We start from the raw sequence: 21,694 nt of genomic DNA, 5'->3' as shown, positions 1-21,694 counted from the left end.
GAATGTGCTGCTAAGCAGTTGGAGCTACTGCTGCCCCTCAGATATAACCTGTAATATTCTGATAGCAGCTACAGACACTGACATCCGCTGTTTCTTGCTGTTGCTCCTATTGAACAGGAAAACACAAACTGGCTCAGATGGCACACACCTTATGATTTGTTTGAAACACATTCAAACTAAACCTTTTCCACCCATACCAAAACAACAAGAAAGCAAGAGATGCAAACTCTTCTTTTGCCTTGGAGCTTCAGGAGGTATTGGAATATATACCTCTGAGAAAGAGATAGACTGGTAGAACCATGCTCTGCCCTCCCTGAGACAGAAACATCCACCAGAAAAAACATAAGATCAAGGGTATCCTGTATTCTCCTCCTATCAGGCAGAAAGCAGTAGTTTAAAGGAAAGGAGTGAATGGAGGCAAGCCTATGCTCGAGGTGGCAGATGAACCCCCTCCTTGCCTACCTTGCCTTCCCAGGTGCCTCTATACAACAAGTATGAGGCTCTGGATGAGGAAGGTCAGTCAACAGATGATGTCAGTGATGGTCCATCTACATGAGAGGTGTTGCCAAGGTCAGAAAAGCCTATCCTCCGTATCACGACCACCTCCACGAGGAAGAAAAGTTGTGGGTGACTCCCTTCTGGGGGGAGCGGAGGGTCCAATATGCCAGACAGACCCTCCTCTTATGGAAGTCTGCTGCCTCCTTGGGGCCCGAGTTAAGGACATCACTAGGAAACTTCCTAGCCTGGTATGGCCCTTGGACTATTACCCATTACTGCTCTTCGACGTGGGTGGGGATGAAGCCGCAATGTGTAGTCCAAGGGCGATCAAAAGAGACTTCAGGGCCTTGGGATGGTTGGTAGGGGAATCCAGAGCACAGGCAATTTTTCCTCTACCCTTCCAGTTGCAGGCAGTGATATTGGAAGGAAGAGATGCATCCAGTCAATTAATACATGGCTCCGTGGCTGGTGTCAAACTGCCACAATTTTGGGTTTTTTGATAATGGGATGGCCTACACGGCACCAGACCTGGTGGTGTCAGATGGGATTCATCTTTCTCAAAGGGGGAAGAGGGTCTTTGCTCATGAGCTCGCAGGGCTGATTGACAGAGCTTTAAACTAGACTTGAAGGGGGAGGGGGATTGTGCCGGTTTTGGCTGGGGTAGAGTTAATTTTCTCCATAGTAGCTAGTATGGGGCTGTGTTTTGGATTTGCGCTGGAAACAATGTTGATAAAGCAGGGATGTTTTAGTTACTGCTGAGCAGTGCTTACACAGCGCCAAGGCCTTTTCTGCTTCTCACACCGCCCCACCAGCGAGTAGGCTGGGGGTGCACAAGGAGTTGGGAGGGGACACAGCCGGGACAGCTGACCCCAACTGACCAAAGGGATATTCCATACCATATGACGTCATGCTCAGCGTATAAAGCTGGGGGAAGAAGAAGGAAGGGGGGGGATGTTTGGAGTGATGGTGTTTGTCTTCCCAAGTAACCATTACATGTGGTAGAGCCCTGCTTTCCTGGTGATGGCTAAAGACCTGCCTGCCAATGGGAAGTAGTGAATGAATTCCTTATTTTGCTTTGCTTGCATGCACGGCTTTTGCTTTACCTATTAAACTGTCTTTATCTCAACCCACGAGTTTTCTCACTTTTACTCTTCTGATTCTCTCCCCCATCCCACCTGGGGGGAGTGAGCAAGTGGCTGTGTGGTGCTTGGTTGACAGCTGGGCTTAAACCACGACAGGGATAATATCAGGCTCACCTGTGACAAGCCGCGGGACGACACACCAAGGTTAGAGAGATAGGGTGCTAACAAGGGCCCTCAGCCTGTTGCTCTGAGACTTGCTGGGTACACTGGAGCACTCTTGAAGTCTTACAGAGATGAGCCAAGGGCTTCTGAATTAATAGAAGCCAACAGGGAAACACCAGTGAAATACCTCCAAGGAATTAAGGTGTTTTCCTCTAAGAAGGTGACTCAGCTGACAGCCCAGCTGAGGTGCCTCTACACCAATGCATGCAGCATAGGCAACAAACAGGAGGAGTTGGAAGTCACCGTAGTGCTAGAAAGCTACGACCTAGTTGCCATTACTGAATCTTGGTGGGACAAATCCCATGACTGGAGTGCAGCTATCGATGGCTACAGGCTGCTCAGAAGGGACAGGCGAGGAAGGAAGGGTGGAGAGGTTGCCCTCTATGTCAAGAAATGGATAGATTGTGAAGAGATGTCTCTGAAGAATAGGCACAAGCAGGTTGAAAGCTTACGGTTAACAATTAGAGACCGAGGCAATAAAGGGAACTTTGTGGCTGGTGTCTACTACAGGCCGCCCAATCAAGCGGAGCCTATTAACGAAGCCTTCTTACTCCAGCTACAGGAGGCATCATGCTCACAGGCTCTCATCCTGCTGGGGGACTTCAACTACCTCAACATCTGCTGGAAAAGTAGCACAGCAAGCTGTAGGCAATCCAGGAGATTCCTGGAATGCATTGAAGATCACTTCTTAAGCCAGGTAGTAGAGCGCCCTACCAGAGGGGATGCGTTACTGGACCTGTTGGTCACCAAAGCAAGTGAACTAATCAGAGACATCAAGATGGAATGCAGCCTGGGCTGCAGTGATCATGCACTGGTGAAGTTCACAGGCCTGAGGGATATAGGACAGGCAAAGAGTAAAGTCAGGACCCTGAATTTTAGGAAAGCAAAATTCCAGCTGTTCAAGGAGTTAGTAAATAGCACCCCCTGGGAAACTGCCCTCAGGGACAGGGGAGCAGAACAGAGCTGGAAGATCTTTAAGGGTGCTTTCCATAGAGCACGAGAGCTCTCTATCCCCAGGTGTAAGAAATCAGGAAGGGAAGGCAAGAGACTGGCATGGATGAGTCAAGACCTGCTGGGCAAGAAGGAAATGCACAGGCTGTGGAAGCAGGGACAGGTATCCTGGGAAGAGTATAGGGATGCTGTCTGGTTGTGTAGGGATGGGGTCAGGAAAGCCAAGGTGCAGCTGGAGCTCAACTTGGCAAGGGACACAAAGAATAATAAGAAGGGCTTCTATAGGTATGTCAGCCAGAAAAGGAAGGTCAAAGAAAGTGTATCCCCCCGATCAACACAACTGGAAAAGTGGTAACAAAGGACGAGGAGGTACTCAACAACTTTTTTGCCTCAGTCTTCACTGACAACCTCTCTTCCCACACCTCTCGAGTGGATGGACTGCAAGGCAGGGACTGGTGGAGCAAAGTCTCTCCCACTGTAAGAGAAGATCAGGTTCAAGACCACCTGAGGAACCTGAACGTACATAAGTCTATGGAACCTGATACCAGAGTCCTCGGGGTATTGGCTGATGTAGTTGCCAAGCCACTCTCCATGATATTTGAAAAGTCATGGCAGTCAGGTGAAGTTCCCAGACACTGGAAAAAGGGAAACATTGCACTCATTTTTAAAAAGGATAGAAAGGAGGAGCCTGGGAACTACCAACCTGTCAGCCTCACCTCTGTGCCTGGGAAGATCATGGAACAGATCCTCCAAGAAGCTATGTTAAGGCACATGGAGCACAGGGAGGAAATTCAAGACAGCCAGCATGGCTTCACCAAGGGCAAGTGTTGCCTGACCAACCTAGTGGCCTTCTATGATGGACTGACCACATCAGTGGACAAGGGAAGAGCTATGGATGTCATCTATTGGGACTTTTGTAAGGCCTTTGACACAGTCCCCCACAATATCCTTCTCTCTAAATTGGAGAGATCTGGATTTGATGGATGGACTATTGGGTGGATAAGGAATTGGCTGGATGGTCACATCCAGAGAGTAGTGGTCAATGTCTCAATGTCCAGATGGAGATCAGTGACGAGTGGTGTCCCTCAGAGGTCCATAGTGGGACCAGTACTGCTTAGTATCTTCATCAGTGACATAGACAGTGGGATTGAGTGCACCCTCAGCAAATTTGCAGACGACACCAAGCTGAGTGGTGCGGTTGACACGCATTGAGGGACAGGATGCCATCCAGAGGGACCTTGACAAGCTCAAGAAGTGGGCCCATGTGAACCTCATGAGGTTCAACAAGGCCAAGTGCAAGGTCCTGCACCTGGGTGAGGGCAACCCCTGGTATCAATACAGGCTGGGGGATGAAGGGATTTAGAGCAGCCCTGCAGAGAAGGACTTGGGGGTACTGGTGCATGAAAAGCTGGACGTGAGCCGGCAATGTGCGCTTACAACCCAGAAAGCCAACCCTATCCTGGGCTGCATCAAAAGACGTGTGGCCAGCAGGTCGAGGGAGGTGATTCTCCCTCTCTACTCCACTCTCATGAGACCCCACCTAGAGTACTGTGTCCAGCTCTGGGGTCCTCAGCACAGGAAAGTCATGGACCTGTTGGAGTGGGTCCAGAGGAGGGCCATGAAAATGGTCAGAGGGCTGGAACACCTGTCCTATGAAGAAAGGCTGAGAGAGTCGGGATTGTTCAGCCTGGAGAAGAGAAAGCCCTGGGGAGACCTTGTTGTGGCCTTTTAATATATAAAGTGGGCTTATAGGAAAGATGGACGGAGACTTTTTACCAGTGCCTGTAGCAAAAGGACAAGGGGTAATGGTTTTAAACTGAAAGAAGCTAGATTCAGACCAGATCTAAGGAAGAAATTTTTTACTATGAGCGTAGTGAAATACTGGAACGGGTTGCCCAGAGAGGTGGTAAATGCCCTATCCCTGGAAACATTCGAGGTCAGCCTGGATGGGGCTTTAAGCAACCTGATCTAGTTGAAGATGTCCCTGCTCATTGCAGGGGGGGTTGGACTAGATGACCTTTAAAGGTCCCTTCCAACCCAAACCATTCTATAATTCTATACTGCTCTGGTTGGATTTAGCCTTCACAGAATTGCCTCTTATAGGAATTCAGGCCCATGGTATTTCTGAACTCTCTGAGATGGTCTCTAATTAGAGCACAGGAAAATGTATCATCTGCTTAATAACAGATCCCCATGCCATAAAGCTCTCCCTCTCTTCAGTGATCATTACAGTTTACTTAGAAATAGATAACTATAGAAAGAGATATATATGTGATAAGAGAAATATAGACTTACAAATATGGTTATGAAACATACAAATAGGAAATCTATTCTTAGTAATAGATACTTCTGTGTACACTTGAATTAGCTTTGTGCTTGTTCCATATTGTGTAATGAAATATACAACACGGCCAATATATAACTCAATGCTAACTTTATTTTTAATAAATGCTGCTGGAAAAACAACCTTGTCAAGCTGGCAAGCTCAATTTCTGCTACTCCCTAAACAGCCTTCCTAACCCTCTACTCTCTGGATTTTTCCTCACAACTGATTTCTGTCCACATCTGTGTGTACAGCCAGGTAGAAACAAATGGTAAAGCATCCACCACATACTCACATAGGAAAGCAGAGTAAGTAAAATCTTCCTGCCTTGAAGGATGCTGAAGGGGCACAGTTTTCACTCTCAGCAGAAATAATGGAGGAGTCAGGAGAGTGGTTTTCTCCTCATTTTTTTATTCAGGTTCAAAGTGTAGCTAATTGCAGTATTCCCAAGAGGTAGTCAGACAGCATAGACTAGGTTTCTTCCTGACCCACAAGACAGGAATATCTTTAAAGAAACTCATTATTATTCAGAGAAATTTACTCTGCAGGGCAGGAACAGTTTAAAAACCAAATAGTTATTTCCCTTCTGTCTGTATACAAAGAAAAAAAACTAGTTACTGGTACTGCTAACATCTGCTCTCTACATCATATGTGTGTACTTGAGGGTCGGTTAGGTTTGGGGTCTTATTAGCCAGTCTGTTCACACCTAGGTGTTAGCCAGCTCACCTGTTACACAAGGTCCTTGTGTAACTTCAGCTAAGAAGCAATGGACTTTTGTTCTATTATGCTATGCTAGTTTGGTGGGCCACACGCCTGATTCGGGATACCCCCATTGTCCTCCCCCCCAAAGTCACATCGCAGCACCCTTTTCTACTCACAGAGGCTCATACCAAGCATCTACAAAAACAGCAGATGCCCTAGAAGGCATCAAAGCCATCCTAAAAAAAAAAAAGCCATAGAACAGGACTGCCTCACAGACTACCAACTGAACTACTCAAAACCACGCAGTACACTGGAAGAGGGTCCAAGAAACAGAAAAGACTAATAGGCTACCACTACCCATCCAAGTGAATTATCTCTGCAGCAGAAGCTCTTCTGAAAGGACCTGTTCTTTTGCATGGCCATGATGATGTTGGAGCTGCCTGTAAAAGGCTAGAAGGCTACGACTGTACACAGTTTCCTACATGGTGAAGAATTGTTTCTGAGAAAAAAATCATCATTTTTACATGTCCATCCTCTCCTTTGCAAAGCTGTATTTAAGCAAGCTTCTATTGAAATCAGCACTTTACAATGCCAACAGAGAGAATTAAGTTCAAGAATCGCCATGGAACACTCTTTCCTAAATCGTGGTGGAGTACTTGGCCGGGCTGTCATCCTACTCTTCAAAATCCACCCATAGTACACGTCTTTTAATGCTGTCACCACCCTTTCCCTACCTTTTTGAGTAAGCAATCATTTTAGGCCCTTTTTTTCTAGGGACTGAATGGAAACATGCTGCTGAGTAGCTGATTCAGAGAACAGAAAAATATTTGTCCTTCCTAACAGGCTTTGCAACACCCATGCTTTTAATTAAAATAGGGCGTATTTGCAGGAGATATAACAATATGTGCATCTGCAAGTCTGTAACTACAGATGTACAAGAATAACGAGGATTTACAGTCTGATCCAGGAATCTAAGATGCACAGTTCCTAGAGGGCACACATAACTAGTACAGAATCACAGAAATGTAGCAGAAAGAAGAAAGGAAGATACAGAAACACAGACAGAGCTTGGCTAGCTCACTGAATTAAAGCTTATAATCTCTGCATAAACCACACTGATGGTTTAATTAAAGAACCAGTAGCAATTTCAGCACCCACGTTAACTACTTTAGGATCAGTTCATCTGCCCAGAAACTATTACAAAAACATGAAGGATGAAACCTTGTCTCCACTGGAGTTTGTAAAAATTCGTATCATTGATTTTAGTAAGGTTTTAATTGCACCCATATATTTTGGGCATGATCATGCTGCATACAATTTCCAAAAGCCAGGTCACTAAATCTCAAAGTTCTTTGAAACTTCTCATAAAAATATGGTCCTTGGACAGTTAACTAAGAGGGATATATAAGTTACAAATTATTTTTAGACAGACAGAAATCCTGGCTTTCTTTGGTAAAGAAGATGTATACAGGCCTGTGAACTATTCAAAGATTATGTATCGATTTTTCATCCACATACAAGGAGACGTCTTAAAAGAGATTTAACAGCACTGGTTGCTTCCATTTACTTTCTGCCTCTCTAAACCACCTGGCTGCTCTCACTATTTGTACCACCTCCTCTTGAAGGGGACCTATTTCTCCCATTGCACATAATTCACATTGAAAGTTCTCAAGTCTTGCAGTTCTGTCTCTTCAGCCTCTCTTTGACAGGCTGCAGCATGAGCTCCCTTCAGAATAACCATCCAAGAGGCACTTAAACAGTGTGACATAATAAACCCACTGCATGTCTTTGCCAATTAAATCATTAAAATTTTAGTACGCTTCATATTTTGGTTCTTCTTGGAACAGTAACTTCGTGTAACTGAAATATCATCTCTCTATTTTGTTTTCTTTGCAGAGAAAAGAAAACAAACCACCCTATTCCCTGTCTGTATCTCCTAATTTCTTTTCCTATCAAAGCAGTAACAGCAATTATTGCTCCTAAGAATTTAGGACTAGTCTGTTGATATCATGGTTTTATCACAGTGTTTCTCAAAGCACAAAAATAAAATTTTCTAATCAATTATTGTACCAAAGTACCTATTACTGTTGCCTTATTTAAAAGCTGCTGGTGAACCACATGCTTTATTCTGGTTTATGATCTCATTTAAATCTCCATGCCAATGTCTATGCTTACGTGAAATCCAAGTTTCAGAGTATGAAAAGCTAAACACAGAGGTTTGAACTCCACCTTCCAGCCAGAAGTAATTATTCCTTTTACACAAGTTTAACAGTTTGTTTATAGCAGGTAACCAGGATGGTTATTAAAAAGGATCACTCTACCTTTTGCTTAGGGAACAACTCTACCCAGTAAAGCATACAGGGCATGAAGACTGCTAGAAATTTGGTAAAAGCAGTCACTGGTGCTCTCAGACATGCATGAAACTGACTCCTTAATTCATTTCACAAGAAAGCAGGCTTGTAAAAACTCTGAAATGAAACTGAAGGAAGGACTTAAGAGACAAAGATGCTACTATCCCCATAACCGGAAACTTCTGCAGTAGAGACTAATCTCAGGGCAATATTTCTGCTGGAAAACCACATTCCAGCTGCAAGACTAGCACACTAATGAGTTGTTATCTGATGGAAATGGAAAAAAGCTTGGAGCTGACCTAAGGCATCAATTTCTCTTCATTTCTGTGCACCTAAGTCTCAAAATTGTATATTATATAAATTTGGATTCTTCTGTTACGTTAGCTTGTATCTGAATTTATTCTAATGGTAATGCTAACCCTTACAGTTAAGGTTCTGGATTGGTTTCTCAGCATTACACACAGTACAGCCTACAAAGGCAACTAAATAGGGTGTGCTCCTTCACATCTTTTCCCAGAGCAGGTTTCAGTAGCTACTAAAGTCCATCTGTCTGGAAGGGTGCTCCTTCAGCAACCAGCACTGGCCAATGCCCAGCTGGCATATAGCAGTGGAGACTGCTTGAGCCTCACTCATCTCCCAGCAAGCTGTTAACCAGTCACCAAGTGCTAAACTTGTAAAACAACCTGGCTGTATTTTAATCTGTGTTGATGCTAAATGTAATTGTTGTATACTTCTGTCTCCAGTCAACCTGCAAACCACAACTTCCATCTTTCTCACAACAACCAGGCTACCAGCATTCACAAATACTTGGAGGACACCACTGGAGTTCAACCTATCCTGAAGCTTTCAGAATGACTATATCATTTCTTCCATCTTCTTATTAAGAAGTGACAGAGATAGCATGTCCCGCTGCCTCAGAATAACAAATATGGTTACTATTTGGCAACATGAAATCAACTATTTGGAAACACCACTTCACAGATCTCAGGAAAATATGTATAACCACTCCCTATGTGTTAAATATTACAAAACTCTATAGTGCTAAAGAAGTACTACTCTCTTTTTGTAGTAAAAGTATTTGCATTTGGTAAAAAAATTATTCTAATTTTAAACATTCAGTATTACAAATATTTTATCAAAGAAGAAACACTTTAAAGAAATTTCCATTAAAAAAAAATCTTTCACAAGACAGCCCCGTGTCTCCAGGGAATTTCCTGTTCAGAAAAAAAAAAAAATTAATAGCTTCCTTAATTAAAACATAACATAGTGAAGAATTAAGGGCTAAATTTAATTTTCTTTAAAGCAAACTGTTTTACATTCCTTTTACTGAAATAAAAGTGCTCTATTATTTTATTCTATATTAAATATAATAGCAAAAAAAAGCTATGCCTAGCATACATTTTAACAGTAGTTATGAAAAAGACTCTACCTATACTGTACAGAAGTAGATCAAATTAAATCAAGCAATCTGTGCACATAGCCCCTGCTAAAGTCAACTGGTACATATGAAAGGATAAACTAGGTAAAGTGTCTGTACTGGAAAGCAAAACTAAATCCCTACACCAGAATGCCCCTCCTTAATTTTGATGTTACAGAGAAATGGGAGGGAAAGGCCTGAAGGATGCTAAAATAAGGGAAAAGAACAAAGAAAATCAAACAAAACCAAACCAACAGTTTCAGAAATCCCGCTAAGCTTAGTTACAAGGGCTTGCATACTGAAATCAAAAGCAGATTGGCTCCCTTCAGTACCTGCATAAGGAAGAGATAGCTTGGTTGGTTAGTGTTATTGCCAAAGTGAAGTATCTGTTGACAGAGGACCTGTACCACACCAATGCAACCCGCAGACCTGTTTTGAAGGTGCAAAAGGATACACATCTTCAGCTAGCCTTTTACACAGGGGTAGGCTTCACTTACCACTAGATTGCTGATGTAAAAGAGAATGGCTATGAATAGAGTGAATGGTCTGCAAGCGTTTTAGCATTACTTGTGAAAAGACAATTCTAGTTTCTCAGCTATTATTGGCTGCAAGTATTCCCTGATGTAATTACGGAGTAATAGCTGAGAACTTGATTGTAACCAACAGTTAGTAGTTTGTTGCTAACAAGGCAAACATGACAAACAATTTTGAGGCAATTATTGTCATTACAAGCCACACTCAATTGTTCAAGGCAAGCATAATAGAAAGTGACAGTTGTGCAGCTGGGAGGGTGGTGCGGGAAACGGGATTGTTCTCTGGTTGCAACAGACCAGTCAGACTCTAGCAGAGAGTCTGCTCAATGCATAATTCATGTTTAATAATATTTTAGTCTCTAAAGCAAATTACGGTGTAAGATAAAAAACAAACAAAGACATGTCAAAAAAAAGAACACAAGTTACTAAAAGATGAGAGAAGACAGAAGTAAAATGGAGATATTCAGCACAGCCAATTCACAAGATGCTTGCAACTAGCAAATTAAGACACAGTAACTCTACATATTAAGAGTCAGTTGTAAAAGTAATCCACTTGCTACACTTCAGTGAGAGGGGTGTTCATGTCCAAATCCTGGTTTGAGACTGAGTTAGTGAAGTTCTGGAAGTTCCTTCCATTAATGTGGAGGAAGGAAGGAGTGCTCTCCATGGAGAGACACTGATGCTTAATTCTTCTAAAATTTGAGTTTTATAGAGTCAAAGGAAGTTTTTCATCTATTGTACAATAGAAGTGCCTCATATATCAGCTCAGTATTCTGACGACAATGCACATATCAGCTGCCTCGTCAGCAGCCCGTACATTAAAATACTTGATTTGCTGAAAATTCTACCCAGCTCTCCTTAATGATGTTAAGGCCTGAAAGTTTCTAACACAGCTGCACCAACATTTCAAGCTCTTGCCGAGGCTTACTTTGTACAATACATTATCACTGACATCGAAACACTGCTCAAGTGTCATTACGGTGTCACTTGTAGTACCTTTTGCACTGATAGGGTATCATCTCTAAAGAAGCCATTAAAACGCCACTGAAACTAGATTTCCACAACTCTCTGGCTTTCTGTTCTTGTTTCACCATTTTCTTCCTCTTTCTTAAATGTATTGGTTTATGCAAATAATAGTATATCGAAGCAAATCTGATGGGCCAAATCACCCCAGGTGTAGCTCCACTGAAGCAAAATAATACCATTACTACATGCCAGGTTCACAGGTCCACCTTAACTCTGCTTAGGTGACGATGATGCTAATTTTCTCAGATAGAGCAATATATTATAACTAACCCCCTGTCTAAAGAAACCATTGTGATTTTGGCACGTGTAAGATAACACTTTAGTGCAGCCCATAGACTTACTCAGAAACATGCATGTGTGACTGTGCTGTCTTTTGCTTTATTCAGTAATGAAGCTGGTGATTGCAAAAGGTGGCAGATCAACAGCTGCAGAGACAGGAGACCTTTGCTTATGCTCAGAACAGATTGCTGGGCAGCCGAAGCAGAGACCGTCCTCATTCTCTCTTGCCAGCTTGTCTCAGCCCTTGTCTCTGGGATGCGGTTGTTGCTCTCATTCAGCCTCTGCTGCCTCTGCTCTACCTCCCAGAATAGGGGAAAGGTAAAACCTGTTCATACAGGTGGGCTTTCCCCTTCAGGGAAATTATAGCAAGATCACAAGACTATGCACAAGGTGCTGTACTGCTAGTGTTGCCTGGATGTTACTGTACTCCTCTCTTCTTTTCCACTGCCATGAGAGAGACAGGTATCTTAGATCTCTTTCAGAAGACTAGTATTTATTGTTTCATCCTTAGTCATAAGAAGTGAGATTATTGCCCAAAATGTTGCAAGTTGCACTGGCTCGAGCAAGACTGGGAGGTCTGAATACATCACAAAACTCAGCTCTCCTGGCCCCAGCTCGAATGTAATTTTAAATGGTCTGCCATTTCACCAAAAAAAAGGAAAGTAGCAATTGTTTTTATATACCCTTTATAAGCTAACAGTGCTACCTCCTTCATTCTTAATCAGCCCAAACCCTTGCTATTAAGCAAAAATTACCTTTTGCTTTAGAGCAAAATGCTTATTAACTTTGCATGTCCAATGTCTTGTATAATGTATAAGCATAATAAGGAACCTCTATAGCATTATAGCTGTGTTAGTAGGGATTTACAAATTGCAAATAAAAGCAGTCAAGCCACAGAAAATCCCCAAAATTAAAAGGCTTTCTAAAAGTATGTGAGGTTGCATGGAGGAAAACTGGTAGGCTGCTTTTTATTTTATCTTTAATATTGTTATTAAAGCTTTATGACTTCATGAGGTAATTTCACTCCATCCCATATACCACAGAAATGTCAGGTGCTTTGTTTTGAAGCCTAAAGAAGTCAAGCTTTTAAGTAAAAGACACCCGAGCTCTGCAATCATTTCAGCTAATCGTTAGTGGGCCTTTACTGAAGTCAAGGGGACCTAGACCTCATACAAAACAACCATATTTGTAAAATCTTTCAGTGCTTGAACAGAAGTTAAAGGCATGATACCCATTAATGTAAATTAATTTTGTAAATTAATGTAAAATAATGTTTCCACTAAAAATTCTTAATTAGCAGCAAAAAGGTTGCCATGGGTTTAGTGCTGGGAATTGTCTGCTCTCATGTTGGCTTTGCTACACTCCCTTTACTCAACATCAAGAGCAGGGCCAAAACATAGGCAACAGCAGAGATTATTTACTCCAATACTCTCCTTCACCAATCTGTCTTCACTTTGGCCTGCAGTTGGTGTTTGAACCCATACATCTCACATTACTTTGTGGAAAAAGAAAAGTCAATGTTTTAAGACAGGCAGTCCAGGTTTTAGTGGACTAAAGACAAAAGCAGAAGTATGACAGTACAACCAGTTGAGAATGGGAAGATGGATTAAACACTTGGCTTGGACTCAGTTCAGAGTGAACAAACCAATGGCAAGAATGGGTACAGCAGACTTCACATCCTTGCACAGACACACGGTTTTGACAACTTAATCAGCCGATGCTACTTGTTTCAGGTGAAGCTGTTGCGTAAAGATTATAGCTTCGATGCAGAAAACATGTATTTAGATGACTGACTCCAATACTTGCATCTACCACAAACACCAAATGACTGAAGGGAATAGTTAATGTGAACAACCACATCTCCTACATCTATATTGTGGAAAGCCTGGCAACTTGAACATGCCATGGAAAGAGAACTGGCACCATCCAAATGACCACAAACTACTTGAAGACATAGTCCTCCATTGCATTACAGTACTATTGCTCAATTTTCTATAAACTGAAAAAAATACAGCCAGGAAAAACTTATTAGTAACCTCCACATCTAAGATAATAGCACAAGCCCTGTCAAAGGTTGAATCATTACATATTTTGTCATAGCTAGCTGCTATGACCACAGTCTCTATACAGTGCCTGTGAGGGGGAGTTCTACATAAATATAAACATGTAACTATCATTTTCTAAAAACTAGACTGAAGAGAACACAGTCCCTCCACCCAAATCCAGACAAAGCATTGATATGTTTTTGTGTACCTCAGTACAGTGAGAAATACTGAAAATAAATGAATTCTACATCTTGCACTGAATTACAGTCAAATAGTCTCATCCCTGAGTTTTATTTGATAGCTCACATAGTGCAAACCAAAAAAAAATTGAACATAAAAATTTATACCTAACTCTTGTTACTTCTGGAGTTGTGCATGTTCTTAATTTCCTCTAATCAGAGGATCACCCTACACCTCTCTCATGTCTTGGTAACTAATGAACCCCCACATCGAGGCAGCAGACACACTCAGGTGTTCTGCGCAGGGCTCCAGCTAACAGGCAAGGGCAACAAGAGTCCCATTTTCCCTCAGGGTAGAAGCTCTTATTGCCCCTCTGACAGACCTATCTAGTGGTCAGTTTTCACTACAAAAATAATTTCTGTGCAGGTTGAAGCACTAATTAAAAAAAAGACAAGCTCCTTTATTTCCAACTCAGTTTGCAAACCTTGCCTTGCTGTCTGTGGTCTGGGACAAGGGCAAAAGGGTTTTATCCAGCGACATGAGAGTCCCTAGAGCATCATTAGGAGAAAGGAGAACTAAAGACAACTCTTGAGTGGGAGCTTTGCCTGCAGATGAGTGGTACACAGGGCTTGCTCCAAAGAACCAGCTTAGGACAAGGGAGCTGTAGCATGTATAGGGAAGCAAGAAATTAGGGGCAAGCAAGTGGATAGGGTGCAAAAGAGAAAGGAACACAGCAGTAATTTGCAGCCCTATTATCCAGCTGGCTGCTAGGAAAAGCAGCTCTGAGGCACTGGTAACCAGCTAGCCCTACCCCATTCCCAGCTGGGGAATGAACCGATTGCAAATTAGAGCTGCTTTCCATTTCTAACTCCCCAGGGAAGAGAAGCAGCTCTTTTCCAACTCCTCCCCCATAGTTGCAGCAGCCCTGCAGGTGCTCAGGATGCTATTTTCAGCCATTCACCAGCAGGTGCGACTCAAGGCCCTGTTATTTAAAAGTGTACAAAGGCTAATTTAAGGTGGCAACTGTCCTTTGTAGTATTGTAGCAACCTCAGTGCGATGGATACAATTCACCAAGTCTCCCCACTTTTCATTTCTTCCTCAATTCCCTGTTGCCTTTCAACCTAATATGCTTTATACAAGGAATCTTATGAAGCCTCAGTACATTTGCAGAGCCCAGGACTTCTGTGCCGTACCAGCACCCATCTACTGCAAGCAAACACACACCTTCCCTCTCTGTGCCCTCCCTCTCAGCATTTTTCCTACCTCCCGTGACATTTCTGGGTGAAGAATTCTATTGCTTTCAGCTGATACTGTGGGTTGCTCTCATATTTGCCTTTATTCTATGTAGGTTCAAACAACCAAACCATGAGAAACTGAAAGCACTGAGTACTAGACTGGAAGACATTGAGAAACCTCAGGTCAAATTTTCTAGTACGAGCTCTGCAATGGAGTCCCAAAGGTAAATGCCTGTCTAAATACAATGCAGATATAGCCCCAAGGGAAGGGAGTAAGAAAGAATCTTATTTCTTTTACATAGATAGTGTCAGTATTCCACTATGCTCTGATAAACTGAACTGTAAGAGGAGCCTCCATCTATCCCTCAGTGGTGAGGCCCAGCTCACTATTACATTCCTCTAGGGTACACGGACTCTGTTTATATCCTAGTACCAAATCAGTTGAAATCCATGGAAAAAACCCAACAGATGTCCCAAAATAGTCTCATGCCACCTCACATGGAAAGCCAGGTAAGCAAAGTGATAGAACACATCACCTTTAGGTACACTGGAGCTGTCACTAATCCACACCAGGCAGCAGTTTTGCTAATGATGCCCGTTAGCAAATCATTCGTGCTTGGGGCAGCAGAAGACCTGTGCTGTCCCATTCCACCACAGACACCATTCCCAACCCTGTGTGCACAGGCAACCTTGCACAGCAGTAAGTTTTCACCTGCCAGAATGCAGCAAAGACATTTCAGATGAGCCAAATGCCAAGTGTCTTTATCTGTAGACTGAATGTGGTGGCTGACATAAACTCTCATGGACATATAGAACGTTTGAGGGAAGGGGGCAGGAATCACTTTAGACACACAAATTCATGCTTTGGTGATGATTTTGGTGTGCATGCACTATAATTAAGTATTAAATTTGTAAAAGTTTACAGTGAAGGCTGTGATGACAAAAGGGATTGTACTTCTAAAGTTCATTTAAGTTCCCTTTTGTCTTCCCTCCTTCCTGTTCCCGCTTCCATCCCTCTATCCCTGTGTTCATTATTTTCTTCCAATCTTCTTTTTTCCTGCCCTCTCCTATCATTCTTCTCCCCCTCGCCTTCTCTAATGTCTTTCAGTTCCTCCTTCAGCCTCTTCTCCCATATCTGAAAAAGCAGTGTTGCTATAACTAGCCACACTCAGGTTTGCTACCTGACAACAGCTAGCACAGGAAAACTATGAAGCAGGAAGAGCTGCTATTTCAAATCTCTCTCTCAGCAGATGCTTTAGCCAGAAGATGCAGCATAAAATAGGATTGCCTTAGGAAGGTGGGCAAGTACCCTCTGGGAGGAAGAGAAAGCAAGCTGAGAGATTTAGAGCAATTCTGTAAGATCACACTACCTGCAGTTCAAAGACCACAGTGCATTTATTTCACATACATTTTAAATAGCAAGTGACAGATTTGCAGCATTTTATCATTCGTACTTATGTTCTAATATGATTAGATGTGGCACGTGAATCTGTTTGCAGCAGGCGTTAAGACATGATGACAGGCATTTCTTCATAGGTTACTGTACTGAGCTATAATTTTTATTTCAGACATATACATGCACACAATTACTATTAAGAAACGCTCTATATATGCGAAACAGATTGAGTATATAGGTAAGCAAGAACCTCTAAAGCATGATTTTGTACTGAAAGCCAGATACATAAAAATGGCACCTTCCAAAGTACCCCTGAAAACTCTAACTTAGCAGTATTATTATAATATATTAGCCCTGAAAAGTCAAACTTTAACAGGAAAGTGAACTGGCTTTCCCTACATCTTGTGCATCAGAACTGCTCCTTTAGTGAACATACATAGATAGAAATCAAGCCAAAAGTTGCACAAATTTTGTGATAGCTTGAGGACGCTCAGACAAAAGACAGCAGTGGTTAGAATCTGTACTACCAAATTATCATAGACATCCTCCTCCTTTATTTGTCCGGAGAGCAACACAGCAGAAGGTCCTACCCACCACCAGATACTATCAGCCACTATGCAGCACACCCATTCTCACCTAAATAGCTTACCAGCTAGCAACTGACCACAATGCACAAAGCAGAAAGAATCCAGCTTAACTGTCAAATCCCATATATTTAGTGTTCAGGAGAAATATAAGAAGCACTTCTGAATTGGCACACATGATCAGGAAATTACGCAGTAACAAGTACAGAATACCAATGTGTTGTTTCTAATAGTGATAGAATAGACCTGCACTTTGAATGTTGTACATTCACATGCGACTCATGAGCCACTGTCACAGTCTGTAGTGGACACACTCTTTGTGAGCTCCATAGCCAAGAAGAAAGTTCATTCCAAACCAGGCCCATCTAACTTGTTCTATAACAAGGGCTGAAATCAAAGAGTGCACATCTATGCATCTTCTATGCAAAGTAAAAATTCCATCTCTTTCACCAACAAATTAGCTTTGTGTTGTAACTGACCTAGAAATAATTAACATTCAAATTTACAATGCTGCTCATTCCGTTTTCTCTTCTTTTACCTCTACTTCCCTGTCAGAGTTTGTCTTTCATCCTTTCTTCTGAATATCACATCCCAATTCCTAGCTCTCAAATAACCATGCTTCTGTCACACGCCTCTCCCTCATTTCAACCAGTAAAAACAACTTTCTCAGCCTTCTGGGTTGCCTCAGAAAGGTTTGAGTTTCATTTCCTTTTATGCCTGTGTATGGTCACACTATATATATAAAAATAGTAAAATAATAATACTTATCATATAGTGGTCTAAGCACTCACCTGTTGCCTAAGCAACAAATAAATTAACCTGCAAAAAAACCCAACTTCATCCCCTTCATGCTGAGACATAGAGAACATACATTTCAAATTACCTAATGAAACACACTATGAAGAAAAGGACACAGCAGGTACTAAATGAAGGCACAGAATGGGAAAAAGACAAGGCAATACCACATTTTCTGTATGAAACTAGAGCCTTACCATCCTGCTGGCCCTGGAGGTTCTGAGGACTTTGCATTCTCTCTTCCAGATTTGAGCTGAGATCGGAGTTCACAGCTGACATCCTAGTCGAGTCACTCATATCAAACTCATCACTTTCTATAGAGCTTTCATCCTGCAAATTGAAAGTTTCAGAGACGTGTCAGAAAACATCGTAAGCTGTTCACATTATATGGGCAGTTCACTCATTCCCGCTCCTTTCACTTACACGTGGCGTGGAGTGTAATCATGCTAAATCCTTGTGTATATAAGTAAACAAGGAGAGCACATAAAGAAGAGCAAGGTAAACACAGTGTGTATGTGATATGACAATCTGACAAATACAATTTGTTCAACTATGAGGATACTCCATTACTGCACCCCTAACTGTTTCCATAGTATTTTGGAAAAAAGGGCTAGTAACTAGAGCCCCCATACCAAGTCCTTGTTATTCAAATTTGGTTGAGGAGAGCTCTCCACATCCCCTGCCTGAATTCTCTACCTTTCCCAAGCGAGGTCAGTAACCCCGTGATGACCGCTCACAGTAAGATTTCCGAATAGTAACTTGACCTAATAAGACTCCACGACCAAATTCCCTTGATGTGATGTCACTCTTACACTGCTACTGTGTTTAAAGAAGTGTCTATTAAAATGATAAAGCTTATAAAAGTTTTGAGCATGCTCAAATGACAGTCAATGGCAAACCAAAGTAATATAATCATATGTGAATCACTTCAAATTTATTCTACCTCATACATCTTTAATATGATTTATCCAACAAGTATAATTACAGAGTCTCCACTAGGGATGATAGCAGAGGGCAAAAAGAAAAAGTCCTGATCAAATATTTTGTCCCCAGTTATGAAAGCAAAACAGTTTTGGACCTAGTCCAGCAAATGTTCACATATATGTCTAACTTTACTTTTTTCAGTCCCACTGAAGATCATGCATGCACTCAGGGATTAAAAATTAAGCATCCACAAGTCTTGCTCTGTAAGCTGCTGAGGCAACACACAGACCTATAGTGATATATTTTCAGAAACAACTTTTCTGAGATAACTACTCCTGTTATGAAGAAAAGCCATTTAAAGAACATACAGAAAAATACAGCAGATAACTTAGTATCCCCTAAAGATTATTTTAAAATATTTTCCAATTAACATATTATTTTTTAAAAATAAAAACAGAACTTTAACTAACAGGATTCTGACTATTTTTTCTGGGTTGCTCACTGGAAGTGACTTAGAAAAATAGCAGTCTTTAGAATATGATTTACTGTGTATTTGTTGTGAACTGGTTTCTACAGATGCTAATACATCTGCTTTCTTCTTTCTGAGCACTTGGCCCTTAAATCAGTTCCTTTCTTGGGTCTCAGTGATGTTTCCAGCTCGCATGGGTGCTTCTTTCATTTTCAGAAGGGAAGTTCAATGCAGTCATGACTCTTGTGGAATGGGGAAGAAGTACTGCCAAATGCCATTCAGGAATGAGAGTGGGACAACACACAAGGCGATGCTGTTCTGCACTGTCACACCAGAACAATGACGAATAACGAAAGAAACATACCTTATTATCAAAGTTTTGTAAAAAATGAAATGGAGGAGTGAGGGCTTCTCTAAAGGCACCTGTCTACCTTGCCCAGATAAGGTGGGAGCACCCCAGTTACAGGAGGAGCAAATACCCGAACACTGACCTCGCATAAGAACCGTGGGACGTGGTGCCCACTAGTCCTGCCCCAGACTGACAGGGCCGAGGCACACGCCGACCTGGTTCTGAGGTTTTGGGAAAACACACACTGCTTTCTCAAAGAGCAAGATCAGAACACAGACTCCCCCAGACCTTCTGGAAGGCTGTGGCTCTGTTAAGGCACAGTGGTATTTTTCATTGATCCCTGCAGGAACCAGGAAGCAGCAGCTTACATTTTCCAATTCTGAGGTTAGGCTCCAGAAAGGGAGCCCTGCCTATCCAACGCTTGCATAGGTATAAAACAACACACCTGGCATGCCTGTGTTTGCCTGTGGCACTCTGCAGAATATCTCCACCTCACTCCCTGAACTGCGTAACCATTTATCTGAATCCGTGTGGACACACAGGCATGGGGAGAGGAGCTGGGAGCCACTAGCATCTTTGTACCAGTTGCAGCACAGCCATAAATTCCCACACAGTGATGAGTTCTCCTGTTCTTCCCTTTCATCAATGACCTCAACTTAAAAATGATGAATTGAGGATGAGAGAATTAGGAGGCTTTCAGTCACTGTGCTAGCTCGTTGTGGGATCCAAGTTTACTCCTGTCTCAATTCCACCCCCTCCACAAGAATACAGATATGATTGACGAAACCTTGGAAACAGCCTTCCTACAAATCCAAGCATGTTTTTTAAGTGCACGAAATAGTTTGAATGTATGCACCAGAAATCTTCCTGCTTTGTACTACAACATTTGCACTACCATTTTGTTCTCAGTGCAACAAATGTACAGCCCAGAGAAAAAAGAAATTCTTAGCAAAACTCTGCTTTGAGAAAAGATGTAAAGAGTATTTGGAGAACTTTCCTTGTGCCCACTCTGCCCTGGCAAACACATTATTACTAAAACATATCAAAAATTACTCTTCATAAATCCAGTGCTGCAAACATTTCATACACAGTAACATTAGAGCTGCAAAACCGAGCTGGGCAGGGAGATACCAACAAATGGTGCTTCCTTCTGCCACCGCATCGTTGCCACTGGTTCACCTAGATGAAAAACTGGTTTAACAAAAATTTCAGTCATCAGACCAGAAAGACTACATCTAAACATTCAGGCTGTAGAAGCACTGTGGCAGGTGGCCATGATCCAGCATGAGTGCTTGACCCTGTTGTGGGAGGAGTAATTCCCAAAAGGCAGAAGTGGGAAAACCAAAGAGTCCTTTAACTCCTAAGGCTACTGCAGGGATGAAGCCTCTTCTCTCCTGCTGCTTGAAACTCTGCTGCCAGATTCTTGAAAAGGGTCAGCACACAGAGGGGACACTCAATAGGAGGGAAAGATGACCAGGCTGCATTTGTGCGTGAAAAACTCAAGAGTTGGGGATTTCTCCCCACACCCTCCACAATTTAAAAAAAGGCAAAAGCAAAACAAGAATCCTGATGTTTCTAGAAGAGTGATGAAATGCCCGTTCTATGGGGTGTTGAATAAAATCATAGATCTCCACCAATAGCCCATATCTACTTATTATGAAAACAAATCTGGCTGACTCCACAGAAGTCAGGAGTCAGTCAGGATCTTTGACATAATCCAGCTGCTAAGGTTGTTTTTGAGGGTTTTCTTTATTAAAAAAAATCTTGTAGTCAGGCAGAAGGACACAGCATGCAGGACTGCTTTTTGGCTGGCACATAGCTGGGCTTCTAAATATTTGGCAGCTCAAATGGTAAATGAACACATTTCTAGCAAAATGAGTTTATTACAAATAATTTGGTAGATGCCATCCAATTGATGAAGCACTTAAGATCTGGAAAATTTCAAGAAGAAATAAATGCAATTCAACTCCAATTCTCTCTGAAGAAGCTTCATTCTCAGACTACTTCTCTTCCTTTTTTTTCTTGGCTTTTTTTTCAAAGTTTCAAAAGCAACCCCTTCTCTAATTTATCAAGCTTTTTGCCTTAAAGATTTCAACCGATGTTGCCAGGGCTTCCATCTATCTCACTATAATGTGTTGCATCCTGGCTGCTAGCCTTGAGAACATGGTGGCATTCATTTCAGCTGTTGATGGTATTGCTTTCTAGAAGTAGAAAATGAAAGTCACTGCTGAGCACAGCACTAAGTCTCAGGTGAACATGCTGCCCCCCTTAACCTTTCCACTGGTCCAGACAGTAAAAGGGCACCTTCAGGTAATTTGAAGCAGTACAGCAT

General features: G+C 42.1%; 1 protein-coding gene across 6 annotated transcripts in view; it reads right to left on the bottom strand.

Annotated features, from left to right (window-relative positions):
• Positions 1 to 21,694, bottom strand: part of NOL4 (nucleolar protein 4) — a 197,510-nt gene that overhangs the window by 129,421 nt on the left and 46,395 nt on the right. For all 6 annotated transcript variants that reach the window (XM_059815317.1, XM_059815319.1, XM_059815315.1 and 3 more), the window contains one exon: positions 17,818 to 17,950. In XM_059815317.1, the coding sequence (XP_059671300.1) occupies positions 17,818 to 17,950 (133 nt within the window). The remainder of the gene's footprint in view (positions 1 to 17,817; positions 17,951 to 21,694) is intronic.

This window comes from Gavia stellata, chromosome 3 (genome assembly GCF_030936135.1).
Source record: "Gavia stellata isolate bGavSte3 chromosome 3, bGavSte3.hap2, whole genome shotgun sequence".
Lineage (NCBI taxonomy): Eukaryota > Metazoa > Chordata > Aves > Gaviiformes > Gaviidae > Gavia > Gavia stellata.
Note: the sequence above shows the minus strand (reverse complement) of the source record. Positions and strands in the feature narration are given on the sequence as shown.